This window comes from Ascaphus truei, chromosome 8 (genome assembly GCF_040206685.1).
Source record: "Ascaphus truei isolate aAscTru1 chromosome 8, aAscTru1.hap1, whole genome shotgun sequence".
Classification (NCBI taxonomy): domain Eukaryota; kingdom Metazoa; phylum Chordata; class Amphibia; order Anura; family Ascaphidae; genus Ascaphus; species Ascaphus truei.
In genome coordinates this window covers 66,908,613-66,932,954 of record NC_134490.1, presented here as the reverse complement: position 1 = coordinate 66,932,954, position 24,342 = coordinate 66,908,613, and the positions used below count along the sequence as shown (strand labels likewise).

Sequence of the window (24,342 nt, the reverse complement as noted above, 5' to 3'; positions counted from 1 at the left end):
AAACATTCACATGCTTGTTTCATTGTTTAAATAAAATACACTACAGATATGGCCATCCAAGTATGTTTTTAGGCTGTACGCCAAATTATTTACAGCAGAAGATATAGTATTAAATCTTAACTAAACGAAGTGCGTTTCATACAAGTGGCATAATATTCTTGTAACCAAAAGTTAAAATGTAGTTCCTTATACCTTCTGATGTACATTTTGCAGTCATCTCACACAACACCCACTCACCTCCAAACATATATTTTGATTCACATGCACAGCAGGGTGCATTGAAATGCAGTTAGTCATAGGTCACGGGGTAGGATTACCTAGGGAAGCTACTACTGGCATACGTTGTATATTATGTTGCACTCAATAGTATTACCATATGGTGTGTTACTGAAACAAAAACTACAGTATACCTCTTCAGTTTAGACATATCTTCCAAGTTGTAGCATGGGACAAGATTAATAGACCGGACTTTTAAATAAACGCCATTTAAAGTTCCACAGAAATGAAAATGTTTGATATTTGACATTAATTGAAAAAATTTGCTAGCACACCCAAGCTATTACATGCAACAACAAAAATGTATTTCAAGTTCTTAATGGTTTATTCAGACAAAAATAACTGTATATTTCTTAATGCATGTTCCACTCATCCCATCTGCAACTGAAGCATTCAAAAGTTCAAATGTCTACCTATAATACAATATGTCTGGGATTCCCACTCAATTTATCTAGAAACCATATACTCTTTAAGGTCTTAAAATTAGCTGAATTGTTAGGTCATTGCACCCATAACCCACCTGCTCTGGACTGTCAAAAGTAGATCAAGATCTATCGTTTTTAAAGATCAATTTATTACATACTGTATGTAAAATGCATCTTAACTGGAAACAACAGCTGCCCACACACTGAGCAGCATATTTTCTTGGTATGTCCATCGCTTAAGTGGTTACAGGCCCAATGGAGCCGTTCACGTTATTCATGCCTAGACCTACACCAACAGCAGTTGGTTGGCAACTCCAGTCCTCAAGGGCTACCAACAGCTCAGGTTTTCAAAATATCTCTGCTTCAGCACAAGTTGCTCAATTAGTGGCTGAAGCAGGGATATCCTGAAAACCTGACCAGTTGGTAGCTCTTGAGAACTGGAGTTGCTCAACGGCGGGCGAGCCCAACGTAACAATATTGTCAAAATACACTTACAAGGAAAACAGTACTGCCTTAAAAACTTTATAGAAATGACTTAAGAAAACTATTTGATTTTAGTACACTTATACCAAGTAATATATAATATATATAATATATATATATATATATATATATACTGTTTATACATAACGGTTGACAAAGTGGTTGACAAATCACCAAAAAATCTACTCGCCACACAAAAAAATCTACTCGCCACCTAGTACCAAACGTGTGCTGCTTGGGCCAATATTTACTCGCCCGGGGGTTAAATCCACTCGCCCGGGGCGAGCAAATGTATAGGTTTGTCGAACACTGTATATATATATATATATATATATATATATATATATATATATATATATATATATATATATATATAGTTACACACACACACACCCATACATACATACATACATACACTCATACATGCACCTTTTGTTCCCAGCAGAAACTTTATTTTTTTCCTTAACTATATTAAATAATGGGACATACGGAACGCTTTATCCACATCTGAACATTAAATTATATACAGTATAATGTGAAGGGCACATCATTTTATTATAAAAACAGGTTATTTCTCTTTATTCTTTAAGAACATTTTTGTACTGTTTTAGTTTGCATATTTTAACCAAATACAGCAGAACAACTTCATTTTTTTAAAAATTCAATGTTTTTGAAAAACAAAACAACAAAAAAACATACTGTTTTCAACTAACCTTTGCTATTTCTGTTATATATATATATATATATATATATATATATATATATATATATATATATAAAGGCGTCCAAACTTTGGAATCAAATAATTAAATTAGTATGAGGATCAATCACCTCCTAATATCAGCATAGTCTTATTTATCAAGGTACTTTGTATTCTTAGTACTCGAATTGTATTACAGAACTGCTTAAAAGCTGCAGACCAAGCAATGGACTATGAGAGAATACTTATAGCATTTATATTTTTAAACAACTCTGAATTACATTTGTAATGTATTATAATGTAACAAGCCTTTTTTGTTTCTATAGCAACCATTTACAAAGTCACATCCCCTCTTCTGAAACAGGCTCTGGCGCACCCCTTTTTGAGCCCTGCCCTCTCTCTAGCAGTGCAGCAATTGTATCTAGTGACTGCTTGGTCACATGATTTTCCCCACAGAACTTTGCATCTTTGGTCCTCTTCTGCTGCACTGACCGCCATTTAGTAAACCCCTGAGCCGAATCTTTGCGGATCGATCACAGGAGAACAGAGCGATCAGCAACATGGCTAATTACTTATCGTTGTGTGGATTGTATTAATGCAGATATTAAAGGAGGGGGGCAGGGGTTAGCTTGTTATGCTGCTTTAAGGCAACTAGCATATTTTCTGTAAGTTAAATAAAAATATTTGTTTAAACTGGCTGCCAAATTTTAGCACAGTATAAATGACCAGATTAAGTGCAATCTATATATAATAATAAAAAAAAATGTATGCATAAATATAAATATTAACCGGTTTGGGTTTCAAGAGGGCAACATTTTTTTGTTTTAATCCATTAACACTCAATTCAATGTAGGATTCATATTCAGAAGCTTGTTAATATTACCAAGTATTGTATATGTTGTGAATTGATCATCATTAGTTTCATAAAATACTCTTAGAGAGTAATAATAATAAAAAGTCTGACTGTCAATCACGGAATTGTAGCTAAATTACTTTGTGATGTGATCAGAACATGAATGAAATTCGAATATTAAACGATGTCGCGGTTCTTCTTCAATCAGGATGATGTCATGTCTGTTTAATAATGCGTTAATGCCCTTGTCGGAGGGTCTGCCCTATTCTGTCATTAGAAATGTCCGCTAGAAAGTTTGCATTGAACCTTGGTGAACAAATGTTAGTTATAATTAGATAAGGTGAATACTGAATAAAAACACAGGGGATTATGTATCAAAAGAAAATCCAAACATGGAGCAAAAATTTGCATCTGCATCAATTTGCGAGCAATGACATACTGTACGCATGAATCTTTTAAGTCTTGTTTCTTACATGTGCCGATAATCCCTTTGGAGCAGAGGCTCACGCCACCTACACCTGGAAGATGTCTTTGGTGCAGAGAGAGGAACACAGGTCCAGTTATAGGCGCAAGTTTTGATACATCTCATTATCATGGAGACAAAGGGAAACAAATCCCAAAATGCAGTGCTTCAGAGGTTTTCTTTTCACCATAATATAAATCAGTGGGATACGGAGGAGAGGGGGAAGGGGGAAAGATCTATATACACCATGCAAATCCACACTCCAAATCCACCATCCTAATCTCTGAGGACTACCCATTCGAGCAGTAACAAAATCCCTCCATGTTGAGGTAATAATGAAAACAATTCTATATTCTCACAAATCCACTGAAAATACTTGTTTACTCAGAAGAGCCATGTTGTCCAGAACTCCTTTGGCGTGCTACAAACAATACGGTAAACACTGGATATCTAGCTGGGGTGCACCACCACTTCCCGGCTCCCCAGCTGGAGATGCAATCTCATTATAAAGCGCTGACGCTCTCCTCCCCTAACTCCTCTTATAACCTTTCCCAAAACACTCATGGGGCAAGTGGAACAAATCTGGGGTAAAAAAGGAGCAAAGCACGTTGATACTTTGACTCAGTCTGTAATAAATGACACATTTGATACAAATTTTTGAGCAATGCTTCAGTTTGCAACACAAGATCATTTCTGTCCTAAGGGTTATGACAGGAAACAGTTTTTCAATATGGCAAGTAGAAATTACCTCTGAAGGTCCCAAATCCTCAGCGGTGATATGTGACCGCAACACGCTGTCCCGGTAACAAAGGAACTGCAAACAACACAAAAAGAAAGAGAGATTAGGAAGGACTGTACAGAGGTTGGAGTGTTCTCAACTCCATCCACGAAGGAAAGAAGTGGTAAAGCAGTGAATGGAATCCTACAATCCTTGTGACACTTAGACCACTGCACTCAACCTTACTTAATCCAGTACTTGGAAGCCAAGTGTCAGAATAGAGCAACAATATTGAAAAGAATTAGATTTATTGCTTTCTCTCTATTGATATGCCGTTTACCCGACATAAGGTGTATGGGAATTTAAAGATCTACTCTACTTCAAACCCGATTGTTTTTGTAATTGTCACCATTTAGAGCTCTGTACGGCTCTTCTTATAATTATTAGATTGTTGTGGACAGAACAAATTGCCTGCAATTTCCTCCATAGAAATAATGCTTTTGATTTAGTGCATGCTGAACATATACCACTTGTAACTGGATAACATGAATATGTAACCTATGCAAAAAGCACGTTGGATAAAAGTGCTATATAAAAACATAGTTGTTGTCCTTAATATAAGATTTAACAACAATTAAGAGCAAATTATTCTTTTTTTAATTGCACTTTGTATTGCTGGAAGGATTACACATTTATATTAATGTATTATTGTTTTTAAAAAAGAGTGTGAATCATATTAAATTCAATAGAGATTGTAAAAAAAATTTACTATGTTATTTATAAAAAAAAAAAAAATCAAGATGCAGAAACCAAGGGATTAGGAAGTTATTTATGCAATAGAATGAAAATGTCCAGTCTGCTCATGCAACAGCTTTCAGTTAAATATTGTTTCCCCTGTCACTAATGGAATAAGGTAAGGGAGCGCAAATATCCTCAGGTGAAACATATAAGTAAAGGGGAATATAGTGCACTGATGTACAGAATGATACAAAAATTGGATATAAATTATATGAGGATAATCCCACTCAGGTGGCGGGTGTTGGCCCCACGGCGGCTCCTGCGCTTCCTCTGGACCCCGCGTGGTCACAACGCTTGTTTTTTTCGCTGTGTGTAAGTGTATTCTCACTGTAGAAGTGTATTCTTTCCTGTTTTAGGAAAACATGTTGTACTATATTTTTCTCTCTGGGTTTATATGAAGGAAGATGTGGTCTATTCATCTGAATGTTGGAGGACGTGTTGCTGTCTGGTTGCAGAGGGGTTTTCCCCCACAATTGTATTGTATTGTATGTCTTTATTTATATAGCGCCATTAATGTACATAGCGCTTCACAGTAGTAATACATGTGGTAATCAAATAAATAACAGATAATATAAATAACAGATCATGGGAATAAGTGCTTTAGACGTAAAAGTAACATTTCGGAAGAGGAGTCCCTGCTCCAAGGAGCTTACAGTCTAATTGGTAGGTAGGGAGAACGTACAGAGACAGTAGGAGGGAGTTCTGGTAAGTGCGTCTGCAGGGGGCCAAGCTTTATGTATCATGTGTTCAGAATGTCCACAGTGCTATTCATATGCTTCTTTAAGCAAGTGTGTCTTAAGGTGGGTCTTAAAGGTGGATAGAGAGGGTGCTAGTCGGGTACTGAGGGGAAGGGCATTCCAGAGGTGTGGGGCAGTCAGTGAGAAAAGGTTTAAGGCGGGAGAGGGCTTTAGATACAAAGGGGGTAGAAAGAAGACATCCTTGAGAAGAACGCAAGAGTCTGGATGGTGCATAACGAGAAATTAGGGATGAGATGTAAGGAGGGGCAGAAGAATGTAAAGCTTTAAAAGTGAGGAGAAGAATGGAGTGTGAGATGCGGGATTTGATCGGAAGCCAGGAGAGGGATTTCATGAGGGGAGATGCTGAGACAGATCTAGGAAAGATTAGAGTGATTCTGGCAGCAGCATTTAGGATAGATTGTAGGGGAGACAGGTTAGAGGCAGGAAGGCCGGACAGCAGGAGGTTACAGTAATCAAGACGGGAGAGAATGAGGGCCTGAGTCCGAATTTTAGCAGTCGAGCAACAGAGGAAAGGGCGTATCTTTGTTATATTGCGGAGGAAAACGCGACAAGTTTTAGAAATGTTTTGAATGTGAGGGGCGAATGTGAGAGAGGAGTCGAGTGTGACTGGCTGGCATCCCTGATGCAAATGTGGGGCTACAGAAATGAGACCCCAGAGTTCTAATGCGCATGTGTCAACTAGCAGGGGGGCATGGATCAAAATGTGTTCCCATGTTAGTGAGTGGCTAGAGGTAATTGAAAACCAATCACCTGTACTTAATGTTAAGGATAGGGTTACAAAAGGTATATAATCTGTGGTCAACCCTTTATCCGGGGTTCTTCTATACCATCTTGATTGCTGAGAGAAACGCTATGCAATGTCTTCATGCCAGAGGTCTTTCATGTCTTTGGTGTCTTGATGACTATGAAGATTGCTGTATGAACTGCCAGTCCAGATATGACTGTTTCATCATTTCCATTTTAAGTAAGTGTCCATATTTTGCCTGTTATTTGTATATCTGTTCTGTTCACCTTTATCAAGGAATAAATTATATTTTATCATATCTAAGTCTCGTCCCAGTTCAAACCCAGTTAAATATATTATATATATTTTTGTGTAAATTACAGCCTGTCATAAGCTATCGTCACAGGCTTCAGATGATATCAATTGCCTAATTCATGTGGATAACATGTGAATGGGATAATCCCCATATTAGTTATATCCAATCTTTGTATCATACATCATTGCACTATATTCCCCTTTATTTATTTATATGATTTCTCCTGAGGATATTTGCGCTCCGTTATCTGTTCTTGTTCCTATCTAAAACCATTTGGAAAGTCTTTTTTTTTCCTCCCCGGATCAGCACTGTCCTGTATGGTTGAAATTGTTATATTTATAACACTATTGCGCACTGCACATATTTTTCACTTAAAGTGTGATTTGCATGTGTATCCTATATGCTCCCACCTCCCCACCCCCCCATCCCCCCCTCCTCCCTCCCATCCCCCCCTCCTCCCTCCCATCCCCCCCCTCCTCCCTCCTCCCCCTCTCGCCACACCTCCCCTCCCTACCCCCCCCCTCTCCCCCCCCTCTCTCTCCCCTCCCCCCCCCTCAAAACCGAAGTGCTGCATGTGTGTCCACCTTGGCTTGCTGCATATCAGTGTACAATCACGGGGTTGATGTGGGAATCAACCTGAGGACATACCCCCACCAAAGAGTAACGCTGCCATGCCAGTGCAAACTATAAACACCAGACCCCCCCCTTCCCCCCCCCTCCCTCTCCTCCCCCCTCCCTCTCCTCCCCTCTCCCTCCCCCCCTCCCCCCTCCCCCCCCCCTAGAGGAGAAATGTCTTATATCAAACCAACCAGTAATGCTACATATCAATGTATAAATGTATAGTCAAACAGCAATGTATAAGAGTGACCTCGGCCTGGGAATGGAACTCCCCCCGAGAGCAATGTTTAAACCAGCTGCCAACCATGTGTATCCTATATGCTCCCACCTCCCCGCCCCCCCCCTCCCACCCCCCCCTCCTCCCTCCTCCCCCCCCCTCCCACCCCCCCCTCCTCCCTCCTCCCCCTCACCACACCTCCCCTCCTACCCCCCCCTCCCACCCCCCCTCTCTCTCCCCTACCCCCACCCCCCCCCTCCCCCCCCTCAGGACCGAAATATTGCATGTATATCCACCTTTGCTTACTGCATATCAATGTACAATCACAAGGTTAATGTGGGAATCAACCTAAGGACATACCCCCACTAAAGAGTAGCGCTGCCCTACCAGTGCAAACTATAAACACCAGACCCCCCCCCTTCCCCCCCCTTCCCCCCCCTCTCCTCCTCCCCCCCCCTCCCTCCCCCTCCCTCCCCCCCCCTCCCTCCCTCCCCCTCCCTCCCCCCCCCTCCCCCCCTCCCTCCCCCCCCCTCCCTCCCTCCCTCCCCCCCCCTCCCTCCCTCTCCCCCCCCTCCCTCTCCCCCCCTCCCTCCCCCTCCCTCCCCCTCCCCCCCCCTCCCCCCTCCCTCCTCCTCCCACCCCTCCCCTCCTCCTCCCACCCCTCCCCTCCTCCCCCCCCTCTCCCTCCTCCTCCCCCCCCTCCTCCCACCCCCTCCCCCTTCCCCCCCCTCCCCCTCCCCCCCCTCTTCCCCCCCCTCCCCCTCCTCCTCCCCCTCCCCCCCCCTCTTCCCCCCCCTCCTCCTCCCCCTCCCCCCCCTCTTCCCCCCCCTCCCCCTCCTCCCCCCCCTCCCCCCCCCTCCCCCCCTCTTCCCCCCCCTCCCCCCCCTCCCCCCCCCTCTTCCCCCCCCTCCCCCCCCCAGGGGAAACAAGAACGTAACACAAAAAGGAAACAATGTTCGCAAAGGATGTAAAAGACCAGTTATAGTACTAAACGTAGGAGAGTAAGGCCTCCGTAAACCAGAGTTCTCCCTCCTTACTTAGGACCCTCCCCCCCCCCCTACTAGCAATAGGATGGGGGCGCCGGACCCTTCTTACTGGCTGCGGTCCGCGGGTGACGCCCCGAAAGTTCTCCTAGGGGTCTTGTTGCACCCCAACCCCTTGACACTAGAATGTCAAGAGGAACCTTTTTCGGGCTCCAGGATAGCCCACTCTCTTTCTTGTCCTCTTGTGTCTTCCCCCCCTCCCTCTTCCCCCCCACCCCATCCTCCCCCCGTCGGCCCTCCCCCAGCATCCCCCGCGGGAAAACCAGAAACTTCCCCCCGCACATGCACCCCGACGCTCAAATCAACCCTGACATGGGAATAACTCAGGGACAGGGGCTTATCCCCGAGACCCCCCCCCCCCCACTAATGGCGTCGATCAAAATTATTTCCTTGAACGTCAAAGGCCTTAACTCGGTCCGCAAACGCAAATTAGCCCTCCAAGAATTTAAAAAGACTAAAGGTGATATAATTTGCATTCAAGAAACCCATTATAACAATACAGACCCACCAAACACATTTAACCACACGTACCCCCAAGCGTTTTTTGCCTCCTCCCCCAGCAAGAAAAGAGGGGTGGCCATCCTGATTAAAAACAATATACCATTTGCCCCGACGCTGATAACCAAAGATCCCGAGGGACGATATATATTACTCCAAGGCACGCTCTCAGGCTCCCCCATAGCTATCCTTAATATTTATGCCCCAAACGCCAACCAAACTCAATTCCTACAGAACCTCCTTAGCACTCTCGACCAATCGACGCTCTCCTCCCTTCTCCTTGTCGGAGACGTAAATATGGTACTTAATCCAGACCATGACAGATCAGGCCAAACTACTGCCCCATACTCCACCCAACTACAGACAAAAGCCCAAAAATTCCAAGATATCCTCAAAGAGTACTCTCTGACAGACATTTGGCGGGCCCAGCACGCGGGTCAGCGGGACTACTCCTTCTACTCAACCCCCCATCAGTCTTACTCGAGGATTGACTATTTTCTAGGCACCAATAATGTTCTCCAGGCATCCTCCCACTCCGAAATAGGCCCAATAACGTGGTCCGACCATGCCCCTATCGCACTCACCCTCTCTCTGCCTTTCGTCAAGTCATTAACATATAATTGGAAACTTAACGACTCGCTTCTCAACGACCCACAAGTAGTCAAAACAATTAAGCAAAAACTGCTCACCTTTTTCCAAATAAACAAAGGCTCAGTACCTTCGGCAGCAACTCTATGGGAGGCCCACAAAGCCACCATCAGAGGGGAACTCATATCAATAGCCTCCTACAAGAAAAAACTTAAACAGAAAGCCCAGAACGAACTTACTGATAAAATTCTTGCGTTAGAGCGCTCACACAAGCTATCCCTATCGAAAAAGGTGCTCAGAGCACTCGAGAAAGCGAGATCCGACCTAAAATTGCTTCAACTTGACGAGGTAGAGAGAGCCCTGAAATGGACCAAACAGCGGTTCTACGATAGGGGCAACAAAGCGGACAAACTTCTGGCCTCCAAATTAAGAGGCATGAAAGCAAAGACCCAGATCACAAAGATCAGGACTAAAAGCGGTCTAATCTCTTATAATGAGAAAGATATCGCAAGTGAGTTTGCAGAGTTCTACACGGATCTCTACAACCTTCCCCCCACTGGCCACCCAAAGGATAACGCCAAAAATACCTCCGACTACCTAACCAAATGCAACCTCCCAACCCTCACACAAGAAGAACTCGAGTTCTTAAATAAGAAAATAACTCAAGAGGAACTAAAAAAAGCAATATCCTCACTTAAAATAGCTAAAACACCTGGACCGGATGGATTTACCAACGGTTATTATAAAAAATTTGTAGGCCCCCTGTCCCCTCACCTCCTAGAAATGTACAATTCCTTCATGCAGGATCAACAGATCCCAGACACTATGTCAGCAGCCAATCTGGCTATTATACATAAAGAGGGCAGAGACCCGCTTCAATGCGGCAGCTACCGCCCAATATCCCTGCTAAACTCCGACCTCAAGCTTTTCAGCAAAATCCTCGCAAACAGGCTGAATCCTATTCTCCCAAGACTAATTCATATAGACCAGGTGGGATTTGTGTCAGGAAGACAGGCCTCTGACAACACCCGCAAAATTATTGATATAATAGACCACGTGCACCTCAAACAATCCCAGGCCCTGATACTAAGCCTCGACGCGGAGAAGGCCTTTGACCACATCAGATGGTCCTACCTCGACCAAACGATGAGCCAATTCGGCTTCTCCGGACCATTTCTGGCTGGCGTACGGGCCCTCTATACTAACCCAACAGCCCTACTAAAACTCCCGGGAGGCCGCTCCAACCCAATAAAAATACAGAACGGCACTAGACAAGGCTGCCCCCTCTCCCCTCTACTTTTCGCCCTATCCATAGAGCCCCTGGCCGCCCGAATTAGAACTGAACCCACTATTAAAGGTATCCCAATCGGAGACAGGGAATACAAAATATCCCTGTTCGCCGATGACATAATCCTCACCATGTTAGACCCCCTCACCTCCCTCCCTAACCTAGAAAAACTCCTTAACGAATTTGGCCAACTGTCAGACTATAAAGTCAATACCGACAAGTCGGAGGCGCTCAGCATCTCCCTACCGAACCCCGTTTGGTCAGCCCTACAGAAGAAATTTAAATACAAATGGAATAGTTCCCATATCAAGTACCTTGGAATTAAAATAGCGAGCTCATATAACTCATTATACCAAATTAACTACCCCCCCCTCTTCCGCCAAATCTTAAAAGATCTAGAGACCTGGCTAACCCACCAGATCTCCTGGTTCGGAAGAATAGTATCCACAAAAATGAATATCCTACCCCGTTTACTCTATTTCTTTCAGACCCTCCCCGTCCCTGTACCATTAGCAGAACTGAGGAATATCCAGGCCCATATTCTAAGGTTTATTTGGCAACAACGGAGAGCCAGGGCCCCACGGTCAGTACTCTTGGCCTCGAGGACGAGAGGGGGTCTGGGGGCACCGGACATACTCCGATACTACCAATCAGCCCAATTGAGGCAGGCGGTAGTATGGAACAGCCCCCCCACCTCCAATTGTTGGCTGGAGATAGAGACACATCACGCGTCCCCGAACACCCTCCCAACTCTATTGTGGTCCCCATACCACAAAAACAAGAAATCGTTGAGACTTGGCCTCGGGGCTATGAGATGCACGTGGTCGACATGGTTAAAAACCAAAGGGAAATACGGCCTAGCTTCAACCCCCTCTCAATTGACCCCCTTATTCGGAAACCCGGACTTCCCACCCGGGTGTGCCCGAACCCAATTCAGCCAATTTCAAGGCTTAAACATCAGAGTGGTTGCGGATTTGCTGGAAAAAGACGAGGCCATGCCCCTCCTGGAACTAAGAGCTAAATTTTCGTCCCCCGATTTACCCACATTCCAATACCTACAGTTTCGACACTTCCTTAGAACCCAGTCCCCTACCCTAAAGTTCCCGCCGCGCTCCAGATTCGAGACCCTCTGCCTCAAAGGCGAATACCAAAAGGGCCTCATATCAGAGATATATAAAACGCTCGAGGCATCCCAGCCCCCCCCCAACCACCTGTATATGCAGAAATGGAACGAAGCTCTAAATACCAACTTGGACCTTGAGGACTGGGAGGATATCTGGGAGGCAGCCACCAAAACATCAATTTGTTCCGTCACAAAAGAAAACATCTATAAAATATTATTTCACTGGTACCTGACCCCGAGTAGACTGAGCCAAATCTACCCAGGCACTTCAGATGAATGCTGGAGAGGTTGTGGTCAAAGGGGGGACATGTCCCATATTTGGTGGACATGCCCGGAGATCCAAAGATTCTGGTCCCGGATCCAGGGCCTCCTGACCGAGACCCTGGATATAGAAATACCCCTGGACCCGCTGACCTACGTGCTGGGAAAACCAATCGACAACCTCCCTGCCCCTGCTGCCAGACTCACAGCGGCAATATTGACGGCTGCGAGATGCTGTGTTGCGGCGGCGTGGAAGAAAATTAAAGCCCCCTCCAGAAGGACAGTGATCTCTAGGATAGACGGAATTATGACTATGGAAAAACTGACGGCAATGTTGAAACAAAAAACCCCACAATTTTATTCAGTCTGGGAACCTTGGCCAGGACTTCCAACCCCCACATAAACCTTACAGCAACTACCCAACGAACCTCAAAATCCTTCCCCCCACCCCCCCCATACCACCCCCCCCGTCCTCCCCCTCTCTCTTCCCAAAGTCGTTCCCAACTATCCACCCTTCCTTTGTCTCCCCCTCTTCTTTTCATCTCTGAAAAAAGGAAAAGGGATTATTGTGTGTCGCTTACCTCCCCCATGTAATGTACATGTACTGCGCCGTATATACAAGTTTGCTTGTTAATCAGTTTCTGTAACATGTACCTACCCGCTGTATGACACCAATAAAGGAAAGATATTTAAAAAAAAAAAAGTGTGATTTGCTCTTGTTTTTCTCTGTTTGTTCCCCTTGCTGAGAACACCAAAAATGACAAATACACTGGTAAAGGCAATTTCCTACTACTCATTTCTTACCCAAGGAAATGCATTGGACCCCGCAGGCACTGCGAGACCTTGTTGTTTAGATGAGGCCAAAAAATATATTACAATAGATATGGGGTGGACAACTTCAGTCCTCAAGAGCCACCAAGGGGTCAGGATTTAAGAATATCCCTGCTTCAGCACAGGTGGCTCAGTCATTGACTGAGCCACTGATTGAGCCACTGGTGCTGAAGCAGGGATATCCTAAAAACCTGACCTGCTGATGGCCCTTGAGGATAATAGATAAACCCGTCTGAAATCATACTACGCTTCTCTTCCTTTTGCCGGTGACCAATGGTATTTATCAGAGTGAGGAACCCCTTTCAGACATAGTGGTGGGAGGATCACACTTGTCCTCACTTTAAAGAGCTTTACCGAAATAAGCATCCTACATGATATCCTTGTTAAATGTGTAAAAAAAAGTGCTGATAAAATATACACCAACAAATAACTTGTAATGCTTTACGTTGGATTTTAAACAATACAATGCAGCCAAATAAAACTTACATGGTGCTTTAATAACTGTCACCCATGCACAGGTTTTGCAGTTAAAGGGGCAGTTCAAATTAGCGGGTCACAAATGTTTTTAAAAGATTTTCTCAGTGTAATTTGCGATTTTAGAAAAAATTAACTTACTGTTAAAGAAACGGTCTTATTTATTTTTGGCTTGTTAAAAATTAATAGAAAAGTGAATAATTTTGATAATTGGCAAACAGTCTAATGACCTTAAAAAACACATTAATTTAAGGTAGTAAAAGCCATCTAAAGCATTGGTTTACCATGGATTGCGTTAAAAGTTTATTTGCACTTGTACTATGTTGCATGAACTTTGCCTGTAAAGAAGAATTGTTTGCCAGAATAAGAACCTTTGCTATAGGCATTTTGACTAGTAAAACTTTGGGGAGGTTACTAGAACGTCCAACATATCCATTTTTTAGTCGCAACTTTACATTTATAAATGAATAAATATATAGACTTTTTTTTGTGTTTCAAGTTAATTCAAAAATACTTACAACTGTTGTGATATGTTTGAAAAAAAGTGACAGTAACCTACAAGGACATGACTAGGAGGAAATGTATATTAGTGAGCCCTCTAAATATTAGTATCAGCAACTTTTCTCTGAAATAGAAAAACAAAGGAAGTTTCGTTAAAGCTGTGTTATTAACGTATTTCACCTCCACAGTTATTACCCTATTTCCCTACCGCACTAAAGTGAATTTAAGAGGACTATAAATTTCAAATGTAATCCCAATAAAGGATTTTTAGTTTTAAAAGACACAATATACAATCTTTCATTCGTCCACGTGGTTTACAACCTGCACTACTACTATGGAAATGAAAACAAAACGGATTCTGAGAAAGAGAGTAGAAATTGTTCATGATTGGAGACAGAACACACAAAAAACAGCAGATTTATACAATTTAAAAAATACTATTCCATTTGTAACAATTGACCATTAAAATCGGAGAAAAGTATTTGGTCAATGAAGCCCTGAACTACAAAGTAATACATTATTTTTTTTTTCTTTTTCTTTCACATAATCCATTAATAACTTTGCAAAGCCAATTACTGCGGTGAGTAACATACCAGCCTCTCAGAAATCATTCTAGCAGGCAATTTGCTTCTTAAGGCTTTAAAAAAAAAAAAAAAAAAAAAAAAAAATTAAATGTAAACAAAGAAGAGACACAAGCGTTTTTCGAGAAGGTATGCAGCAGTTCTCTTTGATTGTTACCACAGGTCTAAATTAGCGTCAAGGTAAGTCAATAGTCAAGAGAGAGGGGAGGAAACCAACTCTCTAATCCCTGCCACTCTGGCAAATCTGACCTCCCAGTAGGCCTGCGGTAGGGATTAATAACTCTACCCCACTGGTCCTTCACCCCCTGGGCCCCCCTTCTCTCACCTCTTCTTACTTGATCCAGTCTGTTCTGCTAGCAGACTCAAACGAAACGAGTTTCCCTCCCTATATTGTCTTCAGACTTTTCTCCAGGTGCATACTGAGCCTCTGGTTTACTGAAGGAGTTCTGTCCCACCAAGATACCTGCGGTTTTCCCACCACCTTGATCTTTCCACTCCACTGCTCCTCTTCTTCAATACAACAGACTTGCTTCTTTATTCTTTTATAAGATTGGCCTTGCATCAGTTTAGACACTGTGACAGAGAATAACTCAGCACTTTATTTCACATGTTTTCTTTTAGAAGTCCTCATGGCAAACTATACCACTGGGTTTTATCAAGTGTAGCAACCACTTTTATTAACCTATTTGAAAATGTTTGGTTCACATTCGTTGTCTTTCACAGCTTCTATATTTCACCACTTCCTCTGTCGTCATAAATTACCATTATATTTGTCAGCTAGTTGTATACACCTACTGTACAGCTTGCTGTGTAATATATGTATATATTGCAAAACATCGCGGAGTCTTTCAAGATTTAGGACAGCGCAACTGAATAAAATTACTGATGAAGCAAAGACCATTAATTGCCAAGATAAAGTCAGGTGAAATATTACAGGATATGTAAGGGCACATACACTTTTTTTCCACCCACATCCATGATCTGCGTATCTGCACGTCCCCAGATGGTCCTTCAGCATATACTTCCCCACACTCCATTTACCACAGTAACTCGAGCTAATGCCATTGAAGTGAACGGCACAAGCTAGAAATGTCTAGAACTAGAATTTTTCAGTTTTAAGTACCTGACCCATACAGCTTAAAAAGGGATTGAAACCGGGTTTACACGCTTCAAAAAAAGGTAGCAATGTTGTCACAAGGACTACTATTCCTCTAATGGTACCATTTGTATTTGACTATTTTATTGTGCTAGATGTAGGGTAGATTCAGTTTGAAGAATCAATAGTCAATGTTCCCAATGTTCAACAATAGATTTTTTTCACAAAGATTTTTCTCAAAAATATAATTCTCCACATGAGCAAGAAAATAAACTTTTGACATCACAGCTCCAGGGACCCCTGGGGATCCCGAAATACTTACTGGTTTAGTTGATGGTGTTTTTTCTCTCCCTTTGGGGAAGGGATAATGATCGGCAAGTCTGTGGGCCCCAAGAGACAATAGGAAGCTGCAATGTCATTGGAGGGCATAGTGTTGGGTGGCTTCCTACTGTATGACAATCTATGAACACTGGTAACTAAACCGATAAGTATTGCAGGAATGAGGGTGGGTACCAATTTTTGTTTTATATATATAATAAATGTTTATGAGAAATGGGCAGGATTGCTGCTTTAATCTACAAATTAAACCATTAAAATTGTGCTCTTTAAGGTAGAACCCTTCAACTTCAAAACAGAATTTTATGTAGATTTGCCTAATGAACAAGTAAGCACATTTAGAAAAGTGTACCAGCAAACACCTTTTTTGGTTCAGTCCTTGTCAAAATAAAATATAATAGCTAATGTGAAAAATGTATGTTGTGTGAGCTTACTGTACAGAAGTGTTGGTCAAAAAATGTTTTTGTCCGCTAAATCATTTAGGCAGGGGTACATCAGGATATAGTGTGTTACATTACAGACGGAAATTCCAATGGTTTACAGCAGAGGGGCGCAAACTTTTTTCCCTGCGTCCCCTCACCTCCGCGCCCCCCCGGCGTCATGACGGCGTGTTGCCATAGCAACGTGACGTCACATGACCTCACGGCGTAATTTGACGCCGCATTGCCATGGCGATGCGTGTAAGAAGCCGCCTGAGCCAAGGTAAGTTAGGTTTGCAGAGTCCCTGCAACTCCTCCGGCACTTAATTTAAGTGCCTTCGGGAAGCGCGCGGGGCCTCTGTAATACCCGCGACCCCCCCCCCCCCGCACTCAGTTCCGCGCCCCACAGTTTGCACACCACTGGTTTAGAGAATCTGTTAAAAAGAAAAAGCAGAAATAAAGCAACTATACCATCTAAAGCAGGGGTGCGCTAACTCCCTCCGCTGCACACCCTTGCCTGCTCTCCTCCTCGGTTGCGCCCCCCCTTACCTCCAATGAAGCGTCAAATGATGCTGCGGGGTCATGTGACGTCACATAACCCGCGACGTCATTTAATGTCCCGCCTCCATGGTAACGGGCGTCATTTGACGATGCGTTGCCATGGAGACGTGTGGACTGAAGCCGGCAAGTAAATTTACTTGCCGGAGCACCCCCCCCAATAAAAACTCCCCCCACTTTACACACCGCTGATCTAAAGCTTAGCTCTTCCACTGGCTGCACACAGGGCCAAATTCGGGTCCCGAGGGGCTTTGGAGTGGCCCTTGGATTCTATTCTTGCTCATTTCATTGTAGTCTCTTTGGTAGCTACAGTAAGTACACGTTTGCACACTGATAGATAATGTAAACATATATGGCTCAGATGTTATACATGCGTGCAAACTGTTGATTTATAATAATTTCCAAGTCATTAAATGCATCTAAAATGAAATTACGATAAGCTTGTGGCTCTTCTACTCCTAAATGATTATGATGTCTTTCTCCCCCCGCCCCCCTCCCCTCCTCCCTTAGAGAACTAGTTGAAGAGCCTTGATCTTCACTTCCCAGAACATGTTAGAATCTTTCAGTCTTCTAGGTCAGGGGAGCTCAACTCCAGCCCTCAAGACCCCACAACAGGTCATGTTTTCAGGATATCCCAGCTTCAGCACAGAGGATAGCACAGAGGCTCAGTCAAAGCAGGGATCTCCTGAAAAGGGCACTTGAGGACTGGAGTTCAGCACCCCTGTTCTAGGAGGCAGCTTTGGAGGATAGAATAGACAGAATGACCCCTGATTTACCCATCGCTACAAAATATTGTAAATAATTCATTTTAACATAAGGATTGTATCGTGGACAACGTGTTGACCATGAGTATTTGGGTTTTATCATTTTGTCTTTCTTTTTTCATTACATTTTCAAAAAAAGAATGGGCACGGCGACCAACACTTATGGCAACAATTACTCAAATTGGGACTCGTACTGTCACCGTCAATTATGAAATGACTTTGATATTGCTTTACAATAACAAAGTATGTAATGTTTCAGTTGAGGTTAAAGTCAATGATCAAATAAATTAGTAATACCTCTCTAAATATAAAAGATGCACAAAGTAAATCAAATCATTGCATGTAGCCTATTCTGGGGGCAGAATTAAGAAAGTTTCCCTCCATCCAGGTCTCTGCGACATACAGGTATAGTCTTTCCAACTTGAATGTCTTTAAAAAGTGTGGATATATATATATATATATATTTTATGTTTTTAGAAAAGGTTAGTAATTATACTGAAAAGAACCAATGCAAGACATACTATAAAAGAGAAAAGAAAAGAGCAGGGCATAGGGGAAAAAAAACATGGAAGGAAAGACAGACGAAGAATGACATGACCCCAATGCTGCTAACCATATAAGTTTGTGGTTTGTGTATCCTCCGATTCAGCAGTGACACGCTTTGGCAAGGAAGGCCACCAGAGCTGTCAAGTCCTTCATCATCGTGCCCATCAAGTGCTTTCAGCTCTTCCCGGCCCGTACTGGCATTTTAATTACTGTTGGGTAAACTAATTTGTCCAAATGAAGGCAACTAATAGAATATGCAAGCTCTCTGACCTCTGACAGGCAGTGACACAAGATACAAAGGAGGCTAAGGAAAGCTTTTTATCTGAGCCTTATTACTCTCTATTACTACAATTAGTCATACTCCAATGCCCCTAATAGGGGGGGAAAAATTGCAATTAAATCAATTTTTGATGGGCTGAAAGTGGGTTAGAGAACCGACCAGCCTGTGAAACAGTGATATTATAGCAGTAAAGGTCACAGCCTTTGTCAGCACCTGGGTTCCCCCGTTTTTGTTCATTACCTCGCAAGCTGCAATGCTGAATCATTAGAACATACTGCGTTCCAACTGCAAGTGTTGTCGTTTTGGTGACCTAATCAGTTGCCATCATTACTGAAAGGTACCCTGGAGCATGTGCATGGTGCTTCTTGTTTTTTTTATTTTTTACCATAATTCGATTATTATTTACATTCACATTATTCCCATTCCATTGGTATACATATATTTAATGTTTTTGCTAGAATCACACAACTTTCATACAGTATTTAAAAATAGCATAATGATGGGACAATCCAATCCATAATATATCTACATTTACATTATTTGCTTTAAGTATGTACTGATCTAGGGCAAAGTAAATAGACTTCTTAACAGTACTTATTGTCCCTCGCTGTGAATATCCATAATGAATAAAACATATCAGTAATACAAAAGATCATTTGTTATTGGCTAAGAGCTATCCATGTATGGGGGGGAGGGAGGCTTATTCTTGTATGATAAATCAACACAACTGGATAGATGATGGAATCCATCAGTTAAGCCCTTTACTACCATAAGGGGTTGTAATTGAAAACAAGATTCAGACAAAGCAAAAACATCAATAATGCATTCATCTACAGTATGGGACATACTGCTTTATGCCTGGAGAACGGGGCTCTACTAAAACATGAACTTACATGGAGGGGATTGCTTCCTTAAGAGCCACTTGTACCCAAGCTTGTGAAGGACCATAAAATACTTAAAACACTGTTGGGTACATTTATGTTGTCCAGCATATACCTAAAAAAAAATGCATTATTAAAAATGCTTTTATGTAAATAATTTGATAGATATTATAGTCAGGGCATTGCACCATAAATGCTTTTTATAAAATGTAAATGGTAAGACGGCAGTACGTAGCGAATTCAACGAGGGTAACAATATTTATAGGTGCTACTGTAGCAAGGGACCCCCTAAAAAAAATATCTTCAAATTTTTTTTGTATATAGTAGATATGATGTGGTCCCTCACACTCCAAAACAGACAACACTGGATAATTAATTATCTTCAATGTTATTTAGAAAAATATATTCACATGACAAATCAAATTGCTAGACAAAAAAAGGGAGAGGTGTGATGACCGCTTGTTAAAGCTGCAGTTCAGTCTTTTTTTTTTTAATTTATTTTTTTACTTCAATAGTTTCATGTGGGCAATCTCTAATTACCTAAAGAACTGCATAGCTGCCGGTCAATTCGTTCTCCGTCTATTGATCGGCAAAGTTTGGCGACATCTTTAAATATGGGGAATGTAAATCGTTGCTATAGGAACAAGCATGCTTGTTAAAATAGAATACAAGAAAATTGGTCTTTCAAAGTTGTTGTTTTTAAAACAGAAAATGCTAAAAGTATTTTTTCTTACTACAGAACTGATTTATTAAAAAAAAAAAAACACACATGCAGGATATTGCCTGAACTGCAGCTTTAAGAGAACAACGTCATATACGAATATAGCCAATGCAATATATATATATATATATATATATATATATATATATATATATATATATATATATACATATATATATATACAGTGTTCGACAAACCTATACATTTGCTCGCCCCGGGCGAGTGGATTTAACCCCCGGGCGAGTAAATATTGGCCCAAGCAGCACACGTTTGGTACTAGGTGGCGAGTAGATTTTTTTATGTGGCGAGTAGATTTTTTGGTGGTTTGTCAACCACTGTATGTATGTATGTATGTATATATATATATATATATATATATATATATGTATATATATATATATATATATATATATATATATATATATTGCATTGGCTATATTCTATATTGCATTGGCTATATATATATATATATATATATATATATATATATATATATATATATATATATATATATATATGATATATATATATATCATACAAAAAATTATTTGTTGGGATCTCTACACTTATTGGTACAATGATACTGTGAGAACATCCAGTGTAATTGGAATAGCATCTGCATATAAAGTAGCAAAATGTGTAGACATCAATAATACTCGTCCGCTGATAAGAGAGTATGCATGTGCAGAGCGTTTTACACACACAATCTATTTGCAAGAGGTGGTGAAAGATGAAGATGAAAAAAATGAATAGCAAGGGGGGCAACATTTCGAGGGTTATCCCCGTGAACAGCCAGCTTACTTGGAAGAGAGCGATATCACGAAAGAGTAGATATATATTCGTTTTTACGTACTATACATGGTGACTACTTTTTGATGCGTAATTATTAGTTAACAAGTGGAACACTCCGTTTTGGATGTTTTGGGAATGGGCCGGAAGGGTTAAGACTTCGAAATGTTCCTTATAAAGTGCTACTGTGTATATTCATTTGACAACATTTTATAGCAGGGCAGCCCACCAGTTCAATGCAGCCAGCAAAGGGTCTTCAAGTGTCTGCTTTGTAGTTGCTCAGGGAGCGAAGTGCAATTTCGGTCACACGAAGACTCACTCGTAAGGTAATAGAGAGATATTTGGTACAGATGTTAAAAATTATTAAACTCCAACATTTTGCAAGCATTTCTAAGTATTTAAATGCTTCCTAAATGATATTACGATACTCATGGCCACTTTCCTCTAAATTTATTTTCTGACCCGGCCCCTTTTGGGAACGTGGTAGAAAAGAACCGTTTTACAGCATTATATAGACCTAGACCATTCAACCTAATTTCTGGCTGCAGATAAACTTATTTGGCCAAGGTCACAATGACCTGGCAGCAAGGTTCAAAGTACACATACAGGTATTAGAATATATTAATAGCAATTAATGGTATTTTCCTGAAAAGAGACTGTAGTAGATTAGCTATCTTGTGCACACTGAATGCCATTCTAGAATGTGCATGTCACTGGAGGAGGCCTTATCTCACCAGCTTGGAAATCTCAAGAGGCTGCCAGTGTCAGTGAAATCCATTTATGAGATGTGACAGTGTGTGATGCATAAGGAAAAAAAATCAGTGAGATCACCGTCTAACTTCTATACTTAGTGTGTCTATAGGTGAGAATTTGACAGACACCATAGTGCCATTTAATGTGCAATAGAGCCTTCCAAAGTTCAGTGTCAGGACATGGTGAAGCACGTTGGTTACTAATGAAAAGTATCAATTAAAGGTAACTATGCAGAGCTATTTGACTTATAATGCAGTTAATAATACATGTATACAGATATTAAGCACATCTTAAACTATAACACTATCTTTAGAAATTGTATTTAGTATGTGAAATGCAGTCTTTTATTGCAGTATGTTATAACGTAACGTGGGCGTTTAAATAATGATGCTGAAGTCAATATGAGAATAAAACATACCAATCAATTTAGACCTACAGTATGAATCACCTTCCACTTTCATTCTGAAAAAAATATGGTGTTGTGTAAATTTATCCTCAGCCGTTGATTTCATCTAATTGAAATAAAACAAACTATACAAAGCATTTTGGATTTTTTTTTCCATTTTTATATTCAGAAGTCATATTTTGAGGTTTTCCTGTGTTTCCTATGGTTAGCAACGATCACACCTTGGTTTTAATTTGTCTTCTAATGCTAGTCGCAGATCATTCTTAGGCGGGTATAGCCATTTAAAATAACCAAACTTACTTCATATTAGATGCTTTTCTCCCCATCTATCAAATATTATTCCCATGCGCAAGTACTGACAAAAATACTTCAAAAAGCCACAATTCCCATTGGTATACGTAAAATCTACTTTAGAATCGCACAACTTTCGTGTAGTATTTAAAAATAGGGTAACAGAGGATTAACTTGGACCAATATCTAAATCTTTTTTTTTTTTTCCAGTTCACATGCAAACTTAGTCCCCTTAATCTGTGTTTTTTGGTTTACCATTAGAAAAGACCCTCAGGGGTCCAATGGCCCCTAAGGATTGAAGATGTAACCCAAGTCCCGCAACTTCTTATTGCCATAATAAAGCAGCCGAAGCATGACAGCCAAACAGATTGCTAGAATGATTGACACGCCCCAACCTCTTATCCTCCACACAGTGTGCTCTTGTGCACAGAAACGGCAATCGAATTACCCACTGCATGACTGGGGGAGGGGGGGGAGGGGAGGGGGGGGAGGGGAGGGGGGGGGGGGTTGTCTTTCCACAGAGAGATAATTTAAACAAAAATTATTGAACAACATACTTTTTACAATGTATACAACACACTTGGTGGGCACCAAAGCAAAGATTAGCAGGTTGTGTTGGAGATGTCTCATTATGTAAGAGGTAGTTCAAAGTCCTAGTAGCAGTATTGGTCTTTGAGAAGTGTAGATTTGTTGTAGGTTGTATACTAGAGACCAGTGAGGGTTTAATTGCTCTGTACAGTTTAATTTCACCTACTGTATAAAGAACTTAAAAATCAGTCTATTAACAGGTATCACAACTTATACAAATCTATTATATATGGACCATATTGTGCTAAATTGGTCAGTCAAAACCATTCCGCTTGCTTTAGCATTCATGACAAACTCATCCACACTACTTCTAAAAATAACTTCTTATAAACCTTGTAGTGTAGTAAGAGAAACCTAGATTACAGCGAGTGGTATTTATGTAGGGGGAAAAAAATAAAAATAAAAAAAAAAGGTGCTCGAACCCAAGCACAGAAAAAAAAATATTTCATTATTTAAATGACTGTCCGCTAAACTGAGACAATACCTGTTTCTATTGCTCTGTTTCATCTATATATGCATCTATGAAGAACTAGCATGTTAGGCCTCCAAAAGGTATCACAGCCTGCAAATGTATCTACACCTACCCAGGACCAGTGTGGCAACTGGGATTTTTAACTACTATGTAAATCAAAATAAATAGCCCACCTTTAAAAAAGGAAATGTGACAGAACGAAAACTCAGACTAAACCAGTTAGTCTAGCATCATTTCCAATCATTGCAATTTCACTACGGGGAATTTCATATTCATCTATTTAGGAAAAGGCACTGGGGTCTCTGTTCTTGAGACTTCCACCATCAAAATAACCCTTAGAGTGAAATGAAATATTAACAATTGTTACATCCGAGGGCAGCAATCTTAAATCTTTACCACGAAATGTCTATCTGGGTGGATAAATCTCAAGTTGTCAACACATTAGGATGTTATATAGTTTCTGGTTAAAGGAGCTTGTGAAGATGAAGTCTCTTATTTGGACATAAGCTCCTAATTGCTAGGACATGGATTCTGTGTGAGGATTTGAAAGGATTAAGGTTTGTACAATGATTTCACTTCTCAAATCTCAATCCTCCCATAGTTGAAAGGCAGCGCTATGGAAAAAAAAAAAAGTACCTTTTGGCTCCATTTTTATTTAAGAAAGAGAAATGTGGTAGCACAAACATTTTACGGATTCATAAAATTACAAACATTTTAGTCTTAATGTTTCTAATTGACGTGCATTTTCCTACTGTTTTTTTTTTAAAAGAAATAAATACAGAATGTCACACCATGAGCTGTTAAAGAAAATTATTTTACTTATATGGCTTGCTTTCTATAATATACAAATAAATATATACATACATATACACACACATATATATATACACATACACACACACACA

The 24,342-nt window shown here is 41.1% G+C and overlaps 1 protein-coding gene across 2 annotated transcripts in view; it reads right to left on the bottom strand.

Annotated features, from left to right (window-relative positions):
• The window catches only part of FBXW4 (F-box and WD repeat domain containing 4), a 160,581-nt gene that overhangs the window by 63,477 nt on the left and 72,762 nt on the right, over window positions 1-24,342 (bottom strand). Inside the window, exon 6 of one of the 2 annotated variants that reach the window (XM_075612421.1) lies at window positions 3,949-4,014. The exons of the other annotated variant lie outside the window; for it this stretch is intronic. Coding sequence (XP_075468536.1) covers window positions 3,949-4,014 — 66 coding nt within the window. The remainder of the gene's footprint in view (window positions 1-3,948; window positions 4,015-24,342) is intronic. 2 annotated transcript variants of the gene reach the window in all.